We start from the raw sequence: 18,224 nt of genomic DNA, 5'->3' as shown, positions 1-18,224 counted from the left end.
TTTGTAGAAAGCACACAATTTTTGCCATTACATTTTAGATACTTATTTGTATTTTATCCATATGAACAGCCATAGTTTACCAGTTAGCGATTAAATATCAATATGAAGTACAAAAGTGAAAACATGACAGTACTGTATTAGCATTGAAGTAAAGCGCATGTAAACCTAAATTATTCTCCTTTCCTCTGCGACAATTAAAATGATTTTTGAACACATCTGAAAATGAAGCACCAGTGTAGTGAAAATTCAAAAAGGATTACAGTACAGCCTGGCCCTGTTTCAACAGCTAGGTGGAAATTTTAATGAAAAATATAGGTATATATCAGTGACAGTGCTAATGTGACGATTTTTATTCTCAGATGGCCAATAGAATATACAGCAACAACATACAGTATACAACCTATAAGGTAAACTATAACAAAGCCAGTTTCTTTCCTTGCAACAAATGACTTACAAATTTAACTTGAACCTGACACAATAAACTAGAAGGCTAATAACTTTTTATATTGTTTACTCTGGGTAACCTCTGCAGAAACACTGTTTTCTGATACACTGTATATGTAATCTCTCATGCATTTTATCATGTTCATCTTGAACCTCTGGTGCGCTGGTGGTTCAGGAATCCCCAGTAGTCTGTTTTCACCCGTACAACACAAATCACTCAAAACTGTCGCCCTGAACCCAGTGGCCAGGGAAACTAATCAATTCAGAGGATTTTCTGAATCATTATTGAATTGGGGAAAAATCAATTGCAATGTATTGATGATTCGATATGTTTACCTGCCCCTAATCCATAGTCAAGGCAAGTTTATTTATAAAGCATAGGGGCAACATTTGCCACCCTTTTTTTGGGCCAACATCTGTCCATCCATTCGTCAGTCTGTTCATCCTTTTGGCCTACACGATCTGTCCCTCTAGCTGTTAGATCCATTGTTTGTCCAACATTCATAAATCTATCATCCATCCATTTGACTAGTGTCCATTTTTCATTTAGCCAGAATCCATCTGTCCATCCATTTATCTATCAATCTATCTGTTGGGCCTACATCTGCCCATCTTTTTCATCCTGCATTCATCCATCTCCTCTTCTTTCCTTCAATCAGTTTTTTTTTCTCAGCATGATTTTTCAAGCCTGAGCACTGTTGAATTATCTGCCCATAAATAAATGTGCACAAATCTTTTGTATTTCTACTTTCTAAGTAGGCCTTAAAACACTGAGGAGTCTGCAAATCTGTACCTGAAAAGTCCAGAAATTTAAGCTATAAAATGTGTCTGAAACCCAAGCGCTAACATCAGTTTTTTAACAAAAATAACATTGCAGCATCAGCTACATTGAAAAGTTTGCAAGTTGATGGATGTGAGTTCACTGGCAGCTTTGAAATGCATTTGTTTTAGAGGATAAAGAACGGCCGCTGATTGACTCAAAGCCCAGAGGATGCGGCTTCCTGGGAGTCCATTTCACATGATATCCAAAAGCAGAGATGGGACTCGCTCTATTTTGGTGTGGTTTTATCTCCTTCACGCATCTGTTGGTAACAGCTGTGGTTCTAAACCGTTCTCCCCAGGTCACCTCACGCCATCCTGCACTGATCTGCTCCTCCAAACCCCCCACTGCCCATAATCCAAAGCAAATCCCAATGCAGCATGGGTACTACTTTGTTAGGATATCTCTCCCAGCCCAGCAGCATTCACAGCTTCAAATTTAGACCGACTTCCGTTAGTTAGAAGTCCCCAAGGTTTTAGTGCTTTGTAAGATCATTAAGCAGATATATTTACCGTGTCAAATTCACAATGGCTGGCACAAGTTAGGTCTGATGGTTCACGTGTTCTAATCCAGGCACGCTGCTGGTGAGAAGCAGAGTAGCCACTGATAAGCCACCTGTCGCTGTTCCTTTATGTGAAACAGGCCGAAGGCACGTCCAGGTCAGGCTGGTGGAGCCCAGAGCCTCCTCTCTGAACAGTGGGGACTGTTTCCTGCTCATCACCCCACACCGCTGCTTCATGTGGATCGGAGAGTTTGCCAATGTCATCGAGAAAAGCAAGGTAGGAAACCAGAGTGATGCAGCGTTTAGGTGTGTCTGCGAGCTGATTCCTGCTTTGACTGCATCCTGTTTTCAACAATAATCCTCTTTGAATTTGTCTTCCCTTAAAGGCGTCGGAGTTGGCCAACTTCATCCAGAGCAAGAGAGATCTGGGTTGCCGAGCGGAATACGTCCAGATGATAGATGAAGGTACCGCCTCTCACAGCTCTCCCGTCCAGGACTTCTGGAAGTGTCTCGGAGGACAGTCAAGTTATCAGTGTGAGCATTAAAATACCTCTGTCCAGGGGAAACATTGCCTGCAGTGACCAAATGCAAACTGAAGCCCTTTGCGTTTCCTCTTGTAGCAGCAGGAACCCCAGATGAAGACGAGCTGTATGAAGCTGCAATCGTGGAGACAAACTGCATCTACCGCCTGATGGGGGACAAGCTTGTCCCAGATGATGACTTCTGGGCCAGAATGCCCCGCTGTACACTACTCCACCCCAAAGAGGTTGGATTAGGTTCCAATTTGTGTAATTATATGTTAATAAATCAGTGCATAAATCAAAGGGCCTTAGTAAGGTCCTACAGATGGTGTGCTTTGGGTAACAGACATGCTGAGCTCATCCTGTCCATTTTGCTGATTATTGTGCAGGTTTTGGTGTTTGACTTTGGCAGTGAGATGTATATCTGGCATGGGAAGGAAGTAACTCTGGCACAGAGGAAGGTTGCCTTCCAGCTGGCCAAGCACCTCTGGAACGGCACCTTTGACTATACAAACTGTGACATCAACCCACTGGACCCAGGAGAGTGCAACTCACTCATTCCAAAGTACGGAGACGCACCTTCACAGGACGTTTGTACACTGCCAGGCCGAAAAATAAAGTCACCACCAAAAAACAAAGATCTTTGGACCTCCTTTAGCTTTGGTAACAATGCCCACACATTCCCTGGGGCATTGTTTCTGTAAGCTTCAGCAATGTCACAAGATTGATTTCCATCCGGTGTTTCATTCATTTAACACCAAGATCTTGTATTGATAATGGAAGAGTCTGGTCACGGTGCAGAGCCTCTCTTCAGCACATCCTGAGGATTCTCAGCGGGGTTAAAGACTCTGTTGGCCAGTCCATGAGTGAAAATCATGTCTCATGCTGCCATTAGGGAAGAAACAATCCTTTGATGTAATAATCTGGTCAGTCGATGTATTTCAGGTAGTTAACCTAAAGCTGGTGGTGAGTGTTTTTGGCCAGGCAGTGTACTTATAAACCATTCAGTCACATCAGGTTAAAACAGTGTAGAAATATTTACTCTACATAGAAACGTATTTATACCTCTTGAGCTTTTTCAGTTTGTCACATCATAACCACAAACTTCATGGTCTTTTTGCTATTTCATGTTTTGGACCAACACAAGGTAGTGCACGTCTGTAAAGTGGAACCTGATTTTCAGCATTAAAGAAAAAAATGACGTGCATTTGTATTGAAGCCACTGTCCTCTAAAGCCTCGATATCAAATACAGTGCAACCATCTGCCTTCAGAATTTCTGAAAAGAGTCCACAAATGTAGAGAGAGAGAGATAGAGAGAATTGATTGATGTTACATTCAGCACGTAAACACGGCCACAGCAAAAAAACGCATCCGCCGGCAGCAGTGGTGGTGTGGGCGTGTCAAGCCCATCAGTGCTTGTCATTGGTTCAGAGTCCCGGCACCATGAGCAGTCCTGTTTGTAAATGCTGCGCGATCGACAGAGAGACCAAGTCACTCAATTTAATCTTGTAAATAAAACTTTCAGCCCAAATTCTCTTTTCCCTCTACTGAGGTAAACGAAGTGAAGTGAGGAGAGAGAAGGAAACATTTTCTGACTGTCGCTGGTTTTCTTCTCCAGGCTCTGTTGCAATTCTCTCGTCTGTTGCCTCCAATTCCTGATTCTCTCTTGGTTCCTCTCCTCCTTCATCACTAACTTTGACCTTAGATGTCTCACCTACCTGACAGTCTCCCAGGTTTCAGTCAATTGAGCAGATTTGCTAGAATGAATGAAGTAGAGACCACAGGCTAGGTACGCATATACAGCACAATGCGTAGAAGAAGATAACTTCTTCTATATTTCATCTTACAATGAAGCGTAGAAGACTTCTTCTAAGTAAATAGACTTTCGTGTGAATACATTTTTATTTATTTAATAAATTTAGGGTTTTTGTTAATAATTTTACAAAGAGAATGTTTATTTGCACGTCTTTATGGTGTGGGGAAAAGCACTGTCAGACCGCCATTCCATTTTTCACCTCACGCACACCCCCTAGCAGCAGCTCTCACACCCCCAGGGGTGCACGCACCACACTTTGGGAATCCCTGGATTAGATCAAAGCAAATTCAAACTGGTCAGAGCTGATGGGGAGATGGGTGGAGATAAACAGAGTCTGACCTAAAACCTTCAGCCAGAGCTCTAAAGGAAGGCTTTGTGTTAGAATGGCTCAGAGCCAGACTCTAGAGCTAAATCCACTTGGGAATCTGGGCCAAGAGTTGAAAAGAGATGTTTAGACGCTCCATCTAGTCTGACTCGGCTAGAGCTGTAAGAAACATCCAAAATGTCAGCCTCTAGATGTGCATAGAGGGTAAAGACATGCCCCCAAGAATATGAAGCTGTAATTGGATGGACGGACGAGCAGATGGTTGGATGAATGCCGGCTACACGAAAGTATTGACTTAAGGACAGAATACAAATGCACGCCACATTTTTAGATTTCTGTTTATAAAGAATGTTTCTAAACCATGTATTTTCTTTCCACCACTTTACAATTATACTGTCCTTTAGTTTGTTGGTCACAGAAAACCCCAATTAGATACACTGAGTGTTGTGGTTGTAACGTAGAGAAGTGACAGTGACTAAAATATGGGACTCATCATTGTCTGCACTGTGTAGAAAAGGCCAAGGCCGGCCGGACTGGGCAGTGTTTGGCAGACTGACTCAACACAACGAGACCACCCTGTTCAAGGAGAAGTTTCAGGACTGGACTGAGTCCAGGAAGACGCCCAGTCCCACCACAACAAACGATCACAAGGTTTAAAGCATCAAAGTTGTCCTTTTTTATCATCAGAATGTGTGCGTACAGCCAAAATGGAACATTGTGTCTTCTGCTTGTTGGCCAGGAGCATCCTACGTCTGATGGCTCCCGTGCCTTCAATGCCTCCTTGATGCTGCCCCTCCATCAAGCGGCGGTCTGCACCATTTTAGACGGGTTCAGTGTGGGCCGGGGCTATGGCCTTGTGCAGGCTGAAGAGTGGCGGCGCTATGAGATCAGCACCCTAGCAGTGGAGGCGTGGCACATCCTGGAGTTTGACTACAGCCGGCTGCCTCGCCAGAGCATCGGCCAGTTCCACGACGGCGACACCTATGTGGTCAAGTGGAAATATATGGTCAGCACTGCAGGTGAGTACTGCCTTTAGGGATTAGAAACCATTTAAATCTGCACTCATATTCTGCATGCAGAACGTTTGTTTTCCTTCTGCTACCTCCAGACTAGTGCATTGACAAAAATCCTAGACTCTGGTTTTCACATACATCTCAAATTAAAGCGGTTCCTCGGTTTTCTTACCACCAGTTGGGAAGAGACAGAATCCAGAGCAGCAGAAGACGGCCGGCGCTGGAAAGGAGAAGTGCTGCTACTTCTTCTGGCAGGGCCGCAACTCCACCATCAGCGAGAAAGGAACGTCAGCGCTCATGACCCTGGAGCTGGACGAGGAGCGGGGAGCACAGGTCAGCGGGTTTTACGTCTCACCTCTATGCTCATGGCGAAATTCTGCACGATCACAAGAATGTTTATCTCCATGTTCCAGGTTCAGGTGCTGCAGGGGAAGGAGCCGCCATGTTTTCTGCAGTGTTTCAAAGGGGGGATGATTGTCCACTCAGGGAAAAGAGAAGAAGAGGAGGAATGCTCCCAAAGTAAGGCTTGTAGTGATTTAGTTATTCAACATTGAAACATTTCCATTTGTTTTCTATTGTCATAAACGAATATAGATTTGGACTCACAGCAGTGACTCTGTCCTCTGTCTCCCCTTTGCTGCTCCCCCTCTCAGATGACTGGCGTCTTTACTGTGTGCGAGGTGAGACGGCGGTGGAGGGCCACCTGCTGGAGGTGGCCTGTCACTGCAGCAGTCTGCGCTCCAGAGTCTCCATGGTGCTGCTGGGTGTGAGCCAGGCCCTCATCTACTTGTGGCACGGCTGCAAATCCCAGAAACACACTCGGGAGGTGGCGTGCATCGCCGCCAACAGACTCAAAGAACAGTGAGTGGAAATTGTGCTTTCCTCTAAACAATCCTCAGGACCTGTTGGAACAGGAAGAGGGCCGGTAGTGTAGCCTGTGTTTCTGTGCAGCTGTCCCCTGGAAACCGGGCTGCACAGCAGCAGCAAAGTGACCATACGGGAGTGTGATGAAGGAGCAGAGCCCACGGGATTCTGGGAAGCCCTCGGCAGACGAGACAGGAAGGCGTATGACTGCATGCTTCACGGTGAGTCGGCAAAGACTTACTGGTAAAAGGAATTGGGTAATGGTGCTGTAAAATATCAGTACCACCAATAAAGGTCACCAAGGCTGAATAATGGTGAAGAGCGATAAGATGTGATTTATGACCAGAAATGCACCGATGAGTTTTGCTGCAGATTTTCAGTCTTCATCTTTGTAACCCTCTGAACTGACTGACATTATTGCGGCACATTTTCACTCAATTTCAGCATATTTAGGACCGTTCAGGAATTCCTCCACTTTCCTAAAATGTCTAATTCCATCAGTACAAAAGTGAACACAACTCATGATGCTTCCAAAGCCATTCTTCTCTCTTCTTTAGCTCTACTTCTTTTGTGCTAAAGACTCCTTTCTGAAATTATGACCAAAAGTGCAAATTTAGTTCCATCAGCCCTAGCACTGAAATATAAATCAGTTATATTGTCGTCGACACATCACTGTGTGCAATATTCATATGACAAAGGGCTGCTTATAGTGCATAATTTCTGGCTGATATACTCTGAGTGTTATGAGCTTGCCTATATGTAGTGTTATACTCAGCCAGTTGGACAGGGTCTAACAGCAGCAGATGCTCACAGCAGACACGATGATAAAAGTGCAGGAAGGACAAAAGACAGATGGAAGAAGAAAATAGGCACATATCATGGCTGATATCATGATCACAATAATTACAATATTATCTCCATCGCCTTCTCCTGGCTGATATCTTTGTACAGTCTGATCATTGCACATCTTTTTCTTCTTTCAGCATTGACCTATCAGGGGTCTCCACAGTGAGTCCCCTGTCTTCTGCATCTTCTTACAGCTCATACAGCTAACGTGAGCTATCCTTCTGATGAACTCATTCCTGATTCTATCCATCCTCGTCTCTCCCAGAGAGAACCTCATCTGTGCGGTCTCCAGCTCTGCCTCCGGTCTCTTCCTCACTGCTACTGTCTGTAATCCAGACATCAGTGGTCTCACCACCGTCTTCTACACCTTTCATTCTCACTGATACTCTTTTATAACACAACACCAGCAACAAACCCTCCCTTTTAAAGTCTTATTGGTTCTGAAAACAGCTGAATGGCTAGCTGTTCTTTCCTCTTGGCACGTGGGTGGGGTGCCTTGCAAAAGTATTTACCGCTTTGACATTTTTCATGTTTTGTTGCCTCATAATCTGAATTTTGAATGTATAATTTGAGCAACACCCTTAGCCCCAGGTTGCTCCCTGGATGCTGCTAGCTGCCCACTGGTCCCTAAGGGATGGGTTATCAGTTCCCCAGTCCCTGCTGCTGAAAAAAGACCCCCACAGCATGATGCTGCCACCACCATGTTTCACTTTGAGGATAGTGTTCTTGGGGTGATGTGTTGGGTTTGTGCCAGCGTAGCGCTTCCCTTAGTGGAATACCTTGGTTCACAAGGCCCTATATGTTGGGTATTATTGGTAATTATTAGGGTTAATTTTTCAGTGCATCTTTATATCACTGCATAGTGAGCATGAATGGTGGTGAAAAAGGAAGCATAAAATATTTAAACAAAGTTGGAGAAATGTGACTAGAGTTTTTGCTGCATCTAAAAAAGTTGGTAACTTTTTATTGTACAACATTTCAATAACAGATCTCTACTAGAAAGGAGCTGTCTTGGTTTTGACTTAATTTTTTGTATTTCAGAACGTTACTGGTCTAATTGAATTGACCACATGAAGCACTCGGATTCTAATTAGTCCATTATAATAACATTACTTTTGTGTCATTAAACGTATGGAATAATGATCATCAATTGTTTGGGTAAAATAAGCTGTCCTAGTTTGCTTGTGATGCTAAACCAAAATATTGAAATAATCCAGGCATAGAAGGGAGCTTCAGTGTAGATCATGTCTTATGGTATTAGGATCATCATATATTATGATGAAGTACAGAAGTATTTTAGTAGTCTAGTGATACCTTTGAAACACATTCTGACATCAGTGCATTTGCATCACTGTAACGTTCAACTTCTTTACAAAAACACAGAAACAACGTTCACTAGGCGAGAGGCGGAGTTCACCCTGGACAGGTCGCCAGTCTGTCGCAGGGCAACACAGAGACAAACAGGACAAACAACCATTCACACCTAAGGAGAATTTAGAGTAGCCAGTTAACCTAACAGTCATGTTTTTGGACTGTGGGAGGAAGCCGGAGTGCCTGGAGAGAACCCATGCATGCACAGGGAGAACATGCAAACTCCATGCAGAAAGACCCAGGGTTGGATTTGAACCCAGAACCTTCTTGCTGCAAGGCACCAGCGCTACTGTTCAGCCCACTTTAAATAACAGTGAAGGTCAAATCCATTTATGAAGTGAAGAGGAGTCATGATGCCTGACCTGAATCCAGCTGCAGCATCTGTATGTTAGAGCGGCTCTCTACCGGGCAGCCAGCAGGTGGAGCTATCGAGCTGCTGTCGGGTAACCAGTAAGACATGCGCTGATTAAACTGCTATGAGTGAGTCGGGGTCTGCCAGGGTCTGTATAGTAAAAGGCTTTAGGCTTCACCATGAAGCATCAGAGTGCCACCAGCTGGTATTTACAGCCCAGGACTTCCTCTTCCCGTGGAGGTGGAGAGTCGGAGCAGCTGCAACCATTCCTCCAGCTTTGAGTCATGGTGTGATTTGAGTGATGGTTACATTAGTCAGTGTTTACATGTCTGTTTCCACTGGAGGTGTCACTCTGACATCCATAGTGTTATTTGTTTTTAACAATCTGAAGTGTAGAGAGCCACATTTGTCTGGAGTGCCTAACAGTCCTTTTTATTAAAGAACACATCTGTAGGCTTGTCTCTGAGTACTTTGCTAAGTTGATGGTTTTGTTTCAAATTCCTCTCAGATCAAGTGTCTAATATGGAGGCATGCGCTCTCCCTCTTTGGTTGCATGTTGATTAATTTAAACCTCTGATGCTCAGATCCCGGCAGGTTTAACTTCACGCCTCGTCTCTACCAGCTGAGCAGCAGCTCTGGGGAGTTTACAGCTGTGGAGTTTCTCTACCCCGCCAGAGACCCCGACCAGGTCAACTCCATGCCCTTCCTGCAGGAGGACCTCTATGGAGCCTCGCAGCCAGGTATACACACTCTTTGCAGCTCTCGCCCCTCAGAGGAGTACAGCTGTCTGGGGTCCCCTCAAAGCTTCTGTGGCAAAACCATTAGGACAGGTCTCAGTGATTAGAGGATCCCTACATCTGACTTCATGCTGGTTGTGAAGTTTAAGCCATAACTGTCTGATCTGTAAAGCACACGATGATCCTGAGTGAATGTTGTGCTGTGTCTCCATCCAGCACTGTTCCTGGTGGACAACCACCACGAGGTGTACCTGTGGCAAGGCTGGTGGCCTCAGGACAGCGAAAGCACAGGCTCAGCCCAAATCCGCTGGGACTCGGACAGGAAGTGTGCCATGGAGACGGTGCTGCAGTACTGCCGAGGTATTCCCAGGAAACCCCTCATGCCCTGCATTTATTTAGTTCTCTAAAAGAGAAGAGTCTGGTGAGGGATGTCTGTGAAGAACCGTTCTGGAGCAGAATGCTTTTGTTTCCCCAGAAAAGAACGAGAAGAAGCCTCCCAAAGCGTACCTGATCCATGCCGGTTTGGAGCCGCTCACCTTCACCAACATGTTCCCCTGCTGGGAGCACAGAGAGGACGTGGCTGAGATCACTGAGAGGGTGGGTAGATTCCCTACAGCTCTCCCTAGACCACCTGTCCATGCATTGAGCCCAGGAGAAATGTGGACAGCTCCATGTTTTCCTGATGGAGATCTCTGATGTGTTCTCAGGAGGCGGAGGTGTGTAACCAGATCATCCTGGTGGAGGACGTGTTAGCCCGCCTCTGTAAGACCACCTACCCACTGGCGGAGGTGCTGGCCAGGCCGCTGCCTGAGGGGGTGGACCCTCTTCACCTGGAAATCTACCTGTCTGATGAGGACTTTGAGGTGAGAACATGGGTTCTGCACCTAAATCGCTCAGGTTGTTGAACGTTGGATGTTGTGAAGTCAACAGCAGCCTGACTCGTTATTTCTGGTGAAACCTTCAGTTCTACACTTTGCTGTTTTTCCAGACATTAGACATTGGATCATATTGCAAATATCATTTCACTGAAAATTACACGGATTTCCATAAAACAGTTAAAAGCTTTTAAAAAAAAGTCACATTACAACCACAAACCTGACAGGAAGGGGGTGTAAGAGGGGGAGAAACATGCGGCAAAGGACCGCGGGTCGGAGTTGAACCCGGGTCGACTGTGTCGAGGACTAAGGCCTCCGTACATGGGTCGCTCTACCCGCTGTTCAAATATTTTAATGATTTTTGTAAATGAATAGACATGAAATGGCTCACATTTCCCATTGAAATTAACTCATTTGTTGGTTATTGTTTAAAGAACGCATCATGTTTTTGTTCTGATGCCCGTTTAGCTCAGTTTGTTTCTCTCAAACATGAGATATTATGCCCCCTAATACACCAAAATAAGATGCTACCTCCCAGTCATCTAACATTTGCGATAAGGGCAGGAGGTCTTTTTTCCTCAACAGGCTGAAATTATTGCCCAATGTTTAAAGATCTGTGGGTGTTCATATTCTAGGCAAGTTTGCAGTTTGATTTAGTTCTGGACTTTGACTAGGCTATTCTAATACAAGGTCGTGTTGTGATCTAAGGTCAACCCCGCTCTATGATGTTTAACCCATTTTCACATGATGGATTGAAAATTCTCCATATAAAGATCCAATTCAGGGACATCGTTTTCCAACCTAACTTCACTTCCGACTTCTCCAGAACGTTCTACCTGGCCCATTCGCTGGGTTCCTGGGTCTTCATGATGCTGTTTGTTCTGTAATGTTCTTTAACAAACCTCTGAGCCCAGAAGCAGAACGGCTGCATTCATACTGAGACTCAAGTCATTTCTGAAGTCCATAAATTGCCTAGTTATCTAATTAGGTGCTAATTATATCTTAATTAGGTATCAGAGTAAAGGGGACTAAAACAAATCCATGTTACCATTTTCTTTCTACTCCTTTATTTAAAAAAGTAAAGAAAATGAAGAAATAAAGGAAACCATGTATCGCTTTCCTTCCACTTCAAAAATGATGCACTACGTAGTGTTGGTCTATAACATAACATCTAAATGCACTTTGAGGTTTGTGGGTTTAACATAACTAGTAATGTTCAAGGGATATAAACATTATTGTAGCAGCGTAGTTCTAGGTAAACAGAATCAAACAGCAGTTTAGATTGTGAAAGCTTGTGAAAGGTCACGTATGTTATCCCGTCTTGTGTTGTGGATTTAGCATCTAGCCAAGGGGTTAGCAACCTTTACAGTCCAAAGAGTCATTCTAGCCCTCCATCCTCCTAGACACCATCAGTGTGGAGCTGAAAAACCTACAAGAATGCTGAAAAATCAAAGTTACATTTTGGAGATATCTATTACATGTATATATCTATTATGTTTTTTAACAAAATAAGATCCTTGAAACAATGTTTAAATCGAATGTTGCATATTTTTATGAAATAATGAAAATGCATTGTATGCAAGCTCATGACAGTTACCAAAACATTATTGTTATTATTATTATTATTATTATTGTTCCTTTAACTGCAATATTATACATTGTGTTCTTATTGGTTTTATGTTGCATAAAAACTAGATCTGCTCAAACTAACCTCTTCACCACCTTTAGAGCTGAAATTACTGCTTAGTTGTACATCACTTCTAGCTGGGCTTATTAAGAGCCGCTGTGGGGCCCTTAAAGAGCCACAGGTTGCAGAGCCCTGACCCAGCCTCTCCATCCTACCTTCACTTTGTGCTACCTCTAAGCTGTTGACCTTTAATCATGTCCTCTCACAATCCTGTCTCTTTGAGCTCACCTATTTCACTCATTCCACTTCTCCAGGGTGCAGGGGCTTATGGGAAGGTGAGTCCAACTGGTTTTAGCATGGAAGACACAGACTAGCGTCTCACCTCATTGTGTAAAGTTACCAAAACTCCATGTTTTGGGGATTTCAGCTTCCTAACATCTTTAACAGAGTGTCATCATTGGCATGCTGCTTCCCAGCGTTTGGACTGAATCTCTGAGAATCAGTCATGCATGAGTTTCTCACTGCAGGACTGCTTGTTTGGACTCAGGCTGCAGATGCTCTGTGAGCTGTGCTTGACTCTGATTGTGCTGCTCCAACAGAGGGCCCTGGAGATGAGCAGAGAGGAATATGGCACTTTGCCTGGATGGAAGCAGGTGAAGTTGAAGAAATCCAAAGGACTCTTCTGAAGAAGGATGCTCAGGTATCTTGTTTCCATGGGCACACAGCAGAGACTCAGGAGCAGCTCTTCCTGAGCCAAACCTTTGATGGTGGATCGAGGATGGAAACAAGAACCTCGGAGAGGCTTGCCAGCCTCTCACGCTTCAGATATCCATCCTGTCTGCACTCGGTTGGGTTTGATGAGGGGGAAACATGTGGGTGCAGGATTCTGTGTTAATAGTGCTCCTTTATTATGACACTGTTAATGATTGTACATATGTAGCATACGGAAAGCAGCCTGGGTCCTTCCACTGGCTGCCATACAGCCATCTGTTGGAGTGGAGGCAGGTCTGCCAGCCTGTTGGACACACTTCACTTCAGACTCTGCTAGATACATGTTTGTGCATTAACTAATTTATATTTAATATAAACGCCACAGAGGAGTTCTGAAAATAAACTATAGAAATGAAAATGAAAAAAATAAAATGTACAATTGTTGCTGCAAATGTTTGTGTCCTACTTGTATAAATGGAACAGCAGCGCTGCCGTGCAGGTCAGCTTTTACTAATCAACTGAAGCAGCTTTGAATGCAGCATGTCCGTCTCTGAGAACACAGCTGATGGAAGAGGGCAGCCGGACGCAGTGACTGCAGTGTATAGTGCCTTGCTCCATGTACAGTTTATATACAGATCCTGTTCTGAATTTTCAGGACTGTTTGTGATAACAAACCAATAGAGGAATAAAGTTTGATATCAATGCACTTTTTGTTGCTCCTTATTGCTCTGACCTTGCAAACATTGGGCCAGAGTATTACGTAGTTTAACTCATTTGCAGTGCAGTTGTGGTCCAAGGTTCCTGCCTCTGACAGTTTATATATTTGTCATGTCAGTCCATGTCTTCTGTTATCTTTTGTATGTTGGAGCTTAATTTGCAGCCTGATTATATTCATACGTCTCCCTGGGGGGGGGACACATGTACAGGACCGTTGCTTGGTGGCTAGAAATTTTCTTTCAAGATAAAAGGAAACTTCCTATTTGGAAATCAAGGTTGCAGAGTCTGGAGAAGTGGAGAGGAATAGAGCTGCTAAAGGTCTAGTGTGACATTTCCACCGTCAGAGGATCCATGGGGTATTGTCAGGAGGAAGGTGGGAGATACCGGAGCCGAGGCCTAAAGGCTATTAGAGCAACCTGGGCCTCTGAAACACCTCAGCAGAACCACAGGCTTAACATCTCCATGTCACTCTGCATTTATTCATGCAAAAGAAGCTCCAACAAAGTATGGTGTATAAACTAGTCCCTGGATCTATGTTTTAGTAGGCTCACATCACTGGAGTATAAATCTTTTTTAGCTTGTCTAAGATTCAGATTTTCTGAGAACATTTCTTTGGGTAGTTTCTCTCGCTGCTTCAGAACCTCTCAGGTTCAGATCTCTCCACGGATGTTTAGCCTCTGGAGGCTAAATCACAGATTGCTCCTGGAGCCAGCGCTTTGATGTCTTGGCTGTATGTGTGGGTCATTCTCCTGCTGAGAGATGAACTGTTGCTCGGGTCTGATGCCCACAGCACTCATCGTTCCTTCACTTCTAACTAGTTCCCAATGTCTTGCTGCTGAAAAGCATTCCCGGCACCATGATGCTGCTACCACCGTGCTTCACTGTAGGAGGCCATTGGTCAGATGAGGGGTGCCTGGTTTCCTCCAAACATGGCGCTATCCCCCACACAGTTCAACCCTCGTCTCATCAGGCTGGAGACAGATGGCAGATGATGTGGACCACTGGGCTCCTCAGGACCCTCAGAGAAGCAGAAAGGTCCCTGCAGTTGTTCCTAGAGACAATGCTGTCGCTGAGGTCTGCAGACGTTTCCTTCAACTTAATGCGTGGTCTGTGCTCCGACGTTCCCCCGCCAGCTGTACGACCGTTTCTAGCCGGGCGAGTATCGCTCCAAATCCTGTCCGGTCAACTGAAGCTACCGCAGGATGACTCCAGTGGAAAGCAGAGGTGGAAACAGGATGTGCCTGAGCTAAACGTTCAGCTTCATGGCAAAGACTGTCAATACTTATGTACATGAGATGTTTTATGTTTTATGTTTGCAAAAACTGAGGAAAAAGCATTTTTTTTCCCTCATGGTCATTATGGGTTTTTGTGTGTAGTTTTAAGAGGAAATGATACATTTTGGAAAAATGCTGATGAAAAGGTAAAGAGCTGAATACTCTCCAGGTAAACTAGATCTGAAGCTGCTGGATCTGACGTTTCTTTTTCCTGTACTTTCTCTTTTTTCACCCTCGACCTGATTCATCTTTAGGTTGTTTATTCTAATGGATCAGTTTTTTTTTTAATTATAACTTGATCCTCTCTTATTTAGTTCACGGTCAACATTTGAATTTTCCTTTCAACATTTTCGATATTTTTAGATTTCTTCCACCCAGACATTTTGTATAACCTATATTTTTCCATCTAAACTGACAGGAGTGCATTAATCAGTGCGACCTGTGGTAGCACTGGAGGAGCTGCTGCCAGCTATTGCTCAGGTGGGAGAATCTGCTGACAGGACAATTATTAGTCGTGCACTCCGAGTCTGACCGTTATGAACGAGTTTTGGGAAGAACCATTGTTGAATGAGCCCAAATAGAACCAGTCAAAAAAGAGTTTCTTCATCCAATCCGACTGTGCCTGAGCTATTTTATGAGGGTTGGGCTGGTAGAGAGATTTAACCAGAAAGACTTGCAGCTGTAATGGCAGCAAAACAGGGTTCAACAAAGTCAGGACTCAGGAGTCACACGTTTATATGTAATAAAACTGAAAACTCGTTTCCCCTCTGAGTTTACAGACGTGCCTCCATTTGAATCACATTATTTGCTCCATTTTGTTGGTCTATTACACATTTTTGATAGAACACTCTTTAAGTTACACACATTAGATATCCCTTTAAACCTTTTTATTGTTTCTAAAAATGGTGCGATCATTTCTGTATATATTCACTCTGTTGCTTTTTATGTCACCTTTAGTAAGTAAATTTAATGCAGAAAGATGAAACTTGTCTGTCTGGGAAAAGTGAGAAATTGTCCCTGGATTCATGCAGTAGAACTAGAGTCCAGGCCCCCTCCCTGACTCAGCCGGTGGCTCATCCAGCCTGCAAGTTAACCCACCACTCCTGGAAATGGATGGTTACAGGTTCAAATTCAGGCAGCAAAATCTCTCACCACTGGCCCCGCTTAAAGTAGCGTTTGATGAGCCGGTCTGATAAACTCCAGACAGCTTTCCAATTTGGCTCAATATTGAAACTATGTTTTAAAACTATAAGGGCGAAGTCAGCCTTAGCTTGAGTGTCTGAGTGGATCCACTGGGTCAGTTTCCTCTGATTCTGTTCATTCTACTTCAGCTGTAGTAAAGTGGCATGACTAGAGTCTGATCTGTTTCCTTTGCTCCTGCTTCCACACTGCCCTCTCACTGTGAGCAGCACCCAGAGACTGGCGCTTCTCTCAGAAAACAAACCTGTAGATGGCTGCTCTGGTGAGGGCATTTTGTCTCCCCCCTGTGGAAGGGATTGGAACTACGACAACTTGGCCGACTCATTCGGCTTTAAGTGCAAGTTTCTATGACGAGGACCTGTAGCCAAATGACTGAGAAAGGAGAGCATTAATCTGAGAAAATGCTAAGAGCCTAATGGCAACTCTAGAGCAGCTGCAGTTACGCAGCTCCAATGGGAAAATCTGCTTAGCAGAGCACAGCAAACGTGGGACAAGGCGCTCCAGTCCGATGAGAACAAAACTGATGTCTTTGGCCCACTGCTATATGCCGTGTGTGGTAGAAACCCAGAGCTGTACCTCACCCCACAGTGAAACATGGCGGTGGCAGCATCATGCTGTGGGGATAGTTTTCATCAGCAGGGACTTAAAATTTGGTTCTTTAACCTAGCTCAGTCTCAGGAAGCGTGAGCTAGGCTAGAGGATGGAGCTAAATACAGGGCAATCCTGGAAGAAAATCTGTGAGGCAAAAGGATCGAGACTGGAGCGAAGCTTCCAGTGTTTTACCCAAAACTTCATTTATGGACTAATTAGCTTTGATTTCTGTGGCGGGGTGGATTATTATGGCAGCTACCATCACCTGGGATGAACATTATAGCAATGGTTTGCACCTCCATCACAGACTATTTCTGAATACAGGCAAAAGTTATTTAAACACTGGCAAGCAGCGCCACCCAGTGGTCAAGCAAACTCTGGGAGTGAATAAAGCGAGGGACTGTGCTCACAGCTTTCAGCGGCTACGTTGCAGGCTCCATGCTGCAGGCTCCATGCTGCTGGCAGCTTTCACATCAGGCTTTTTGTTTCTTTTGAAAAGATCTGAAAATGATGAAGGTGCATGCAGGTTCCCAGAGACTGTAGTAATGAAACGCTGCTGGTTAAATGGTGCTCCACGTTGAAATGCACTCCTCAGGACCTCAGCTTTAGGGTTCCAGTGAAACGCTCTGATGCCTACACGCCGACGCAGGTGAACGCTCCAATCAGCCGTCAGAGCATTCAAGCTGGACTTCATGAGTTTCCAGGCTGCTCTCCAACACTTTGCACTGAGCGCTCTCAGATGTTCTCAGTATCAGCCCATCTGGAAGAACAAGCCCAATTAGAGGGGAATTTCATGCAATCACAGAGGAACAATATACACAGCGGGGTCAGATCCATCTAGAGGAGGAAGGAGCTGCAGCTTCTACCCAGCATGTCAGCTCAAAGCCGCCTGCTTCTCCTCTCTTACAGTGAGGATAGAAGTTGTTGGGTGCTGAACTGGGATTATTCTGTTTCACATGCCTCCTCCGAACTCCTCTGGCCTGATTGAGGAGTTTGATGTGGCGACACGGTGCAAATCCACCCACCTCCTCCTCCATTCCCCGTCTCTAAAGCGAAGGTGGGATGTACAGTATATGTTACTTCGCACACTCTGCCAGGTGTGTGTGTTTTTGACTCTAAGCCCGGCTTCTTTGCCAAGCTCCAACAAGCTTTTCTTTTCACACATACAATCTCTTTATAGGACAGAGAAAAAGCAAAGCGAGACACAGAACCACTCACACACACCCGTACAGTAGACGGTCTCTGGAAGAGGTAAGCCCACCTTCGTTCAGCTCCGTGCTTTTATAGGAATCTACTTTATTTTGCCAGGTTTGGGGGTACGAACAAGAAATCTGACTTTGGATTCCAACACTTGCATAAAGAAACAGGCAGACGAGCCAGACATCATTTCTGGGAGAGTCTTGAGTTCCTGGCGCATCAACTACATGATGCTTCAGACTTTGACTAGGCCATCGGATTCCTTTCTCTTTTCATATGATAATCGTCTTGATGACAGCAAGGCTCCCCAGATCCATAAAAATCAAAACAAGCCCATATCATCAGCCCTCTAACACTGTGCTTCACAGTGATTTGTTGCCTTGAAAAAAAATGTTTGCCCTATAAACACAAATTAGAGCC

At 44.6% G+C, this 18,224-nt stretch overlaps 1 protein-coding gene across 18 annotated transcripts in view; it reads left to right on the top strand.

The window, feature by feature from the left end:
- The window catches only part of svila (supervillin a), a 94,877-nt gene extending 81,346 nt beyond the window's left edge, over nt 1-13,531 (top strand). For 14 of the 18 annotated variants that reach the window (XM_021320807.2, XM_036125510.1, XM_021320797.2 and 11 more), the window contains 16 exons: nt 1,907-2,043; nt 2,153-2,300; nt 2,387-2,532; nt 2,677-2,852; nt 4,942-5,080; nt 5,169-5,448; nt 5,621-5,775; nt 5,856-5,961; nt 6,096-6,303; nt 6,394-6,527; nt 9,460-9,615; nt 9,829-9,972; nt 10,088-10,209; nt 10,320-10,475; nt 12,429-12,449; nt 12,714-13,531. In XM_021320807.2, coding sequence (XP_021176482.2) covers nt 1,907-2,043; nt 2,153-2,300; nt 2,387-2,532; nt 2,677-2,852; nt 4,942-5,080; nt 5,169-5,448; nt 5,621-5,775; nt 5,856-5,961; nt 6,096-6,303; nt 6,394-6,527; nt 9,460-9,615; nt 9,829-9,972; nt 10,088-10,209; nt 10,320-10,475; nt 12,429-12,449; nt 12,714-12,800 — 2,315 coding nt within the window. In that variant the 3' untranslated portion in view covers nt 12,801-13,531. Of the gene's footprint in view, nt 1-1,906; nt 2,044-2,152; nt 2,301-2,386; nt 2,533-2,676; nt 2,853-4,892; nt 4,895-4,941; nt 5,081-5,168; nt 5,449-5,620; nt 5,776-5,855; nt 5,962-6,095; nt 6,304-6,393; nt 6,528-9,459; nt 9,616-9,828; nt 9,973-10,087; nt 10,210-10,319; nt 10,476-12,428; nt 12,450-12,713 lie in introns of those variants that run through there. The other 4 variants (XM_021320799.2, XM_036125512.1, XM_021320798.2 and 1 more) reach the window with 3 other exon arrangements.
- Nucleotides 13,532-18,224: the final 4,693 nt, after the last annotated feature.

This window comes from Fundulus heteroclitus, chromosome 21 (assembly GCF_011125445.2).
Source record: "Fundulus heteroclitus isolate FHET01 chromosome 21, MU-UCD_Fhet_4.1, whole genome shotgun sequence".
Taxonomy (NCBI): domain Eukaryota; kingdom Metazoa; phylum Chordata; class Actinopteri; order Cyprinodontiformes; family Fundulidae; genus Fundulus; species Fundulus heteroclitus.
Note: the sequence above shows the minus strand (reverse complement) of the source record. Positions and strands in the feature narration are given on the sequence as shown.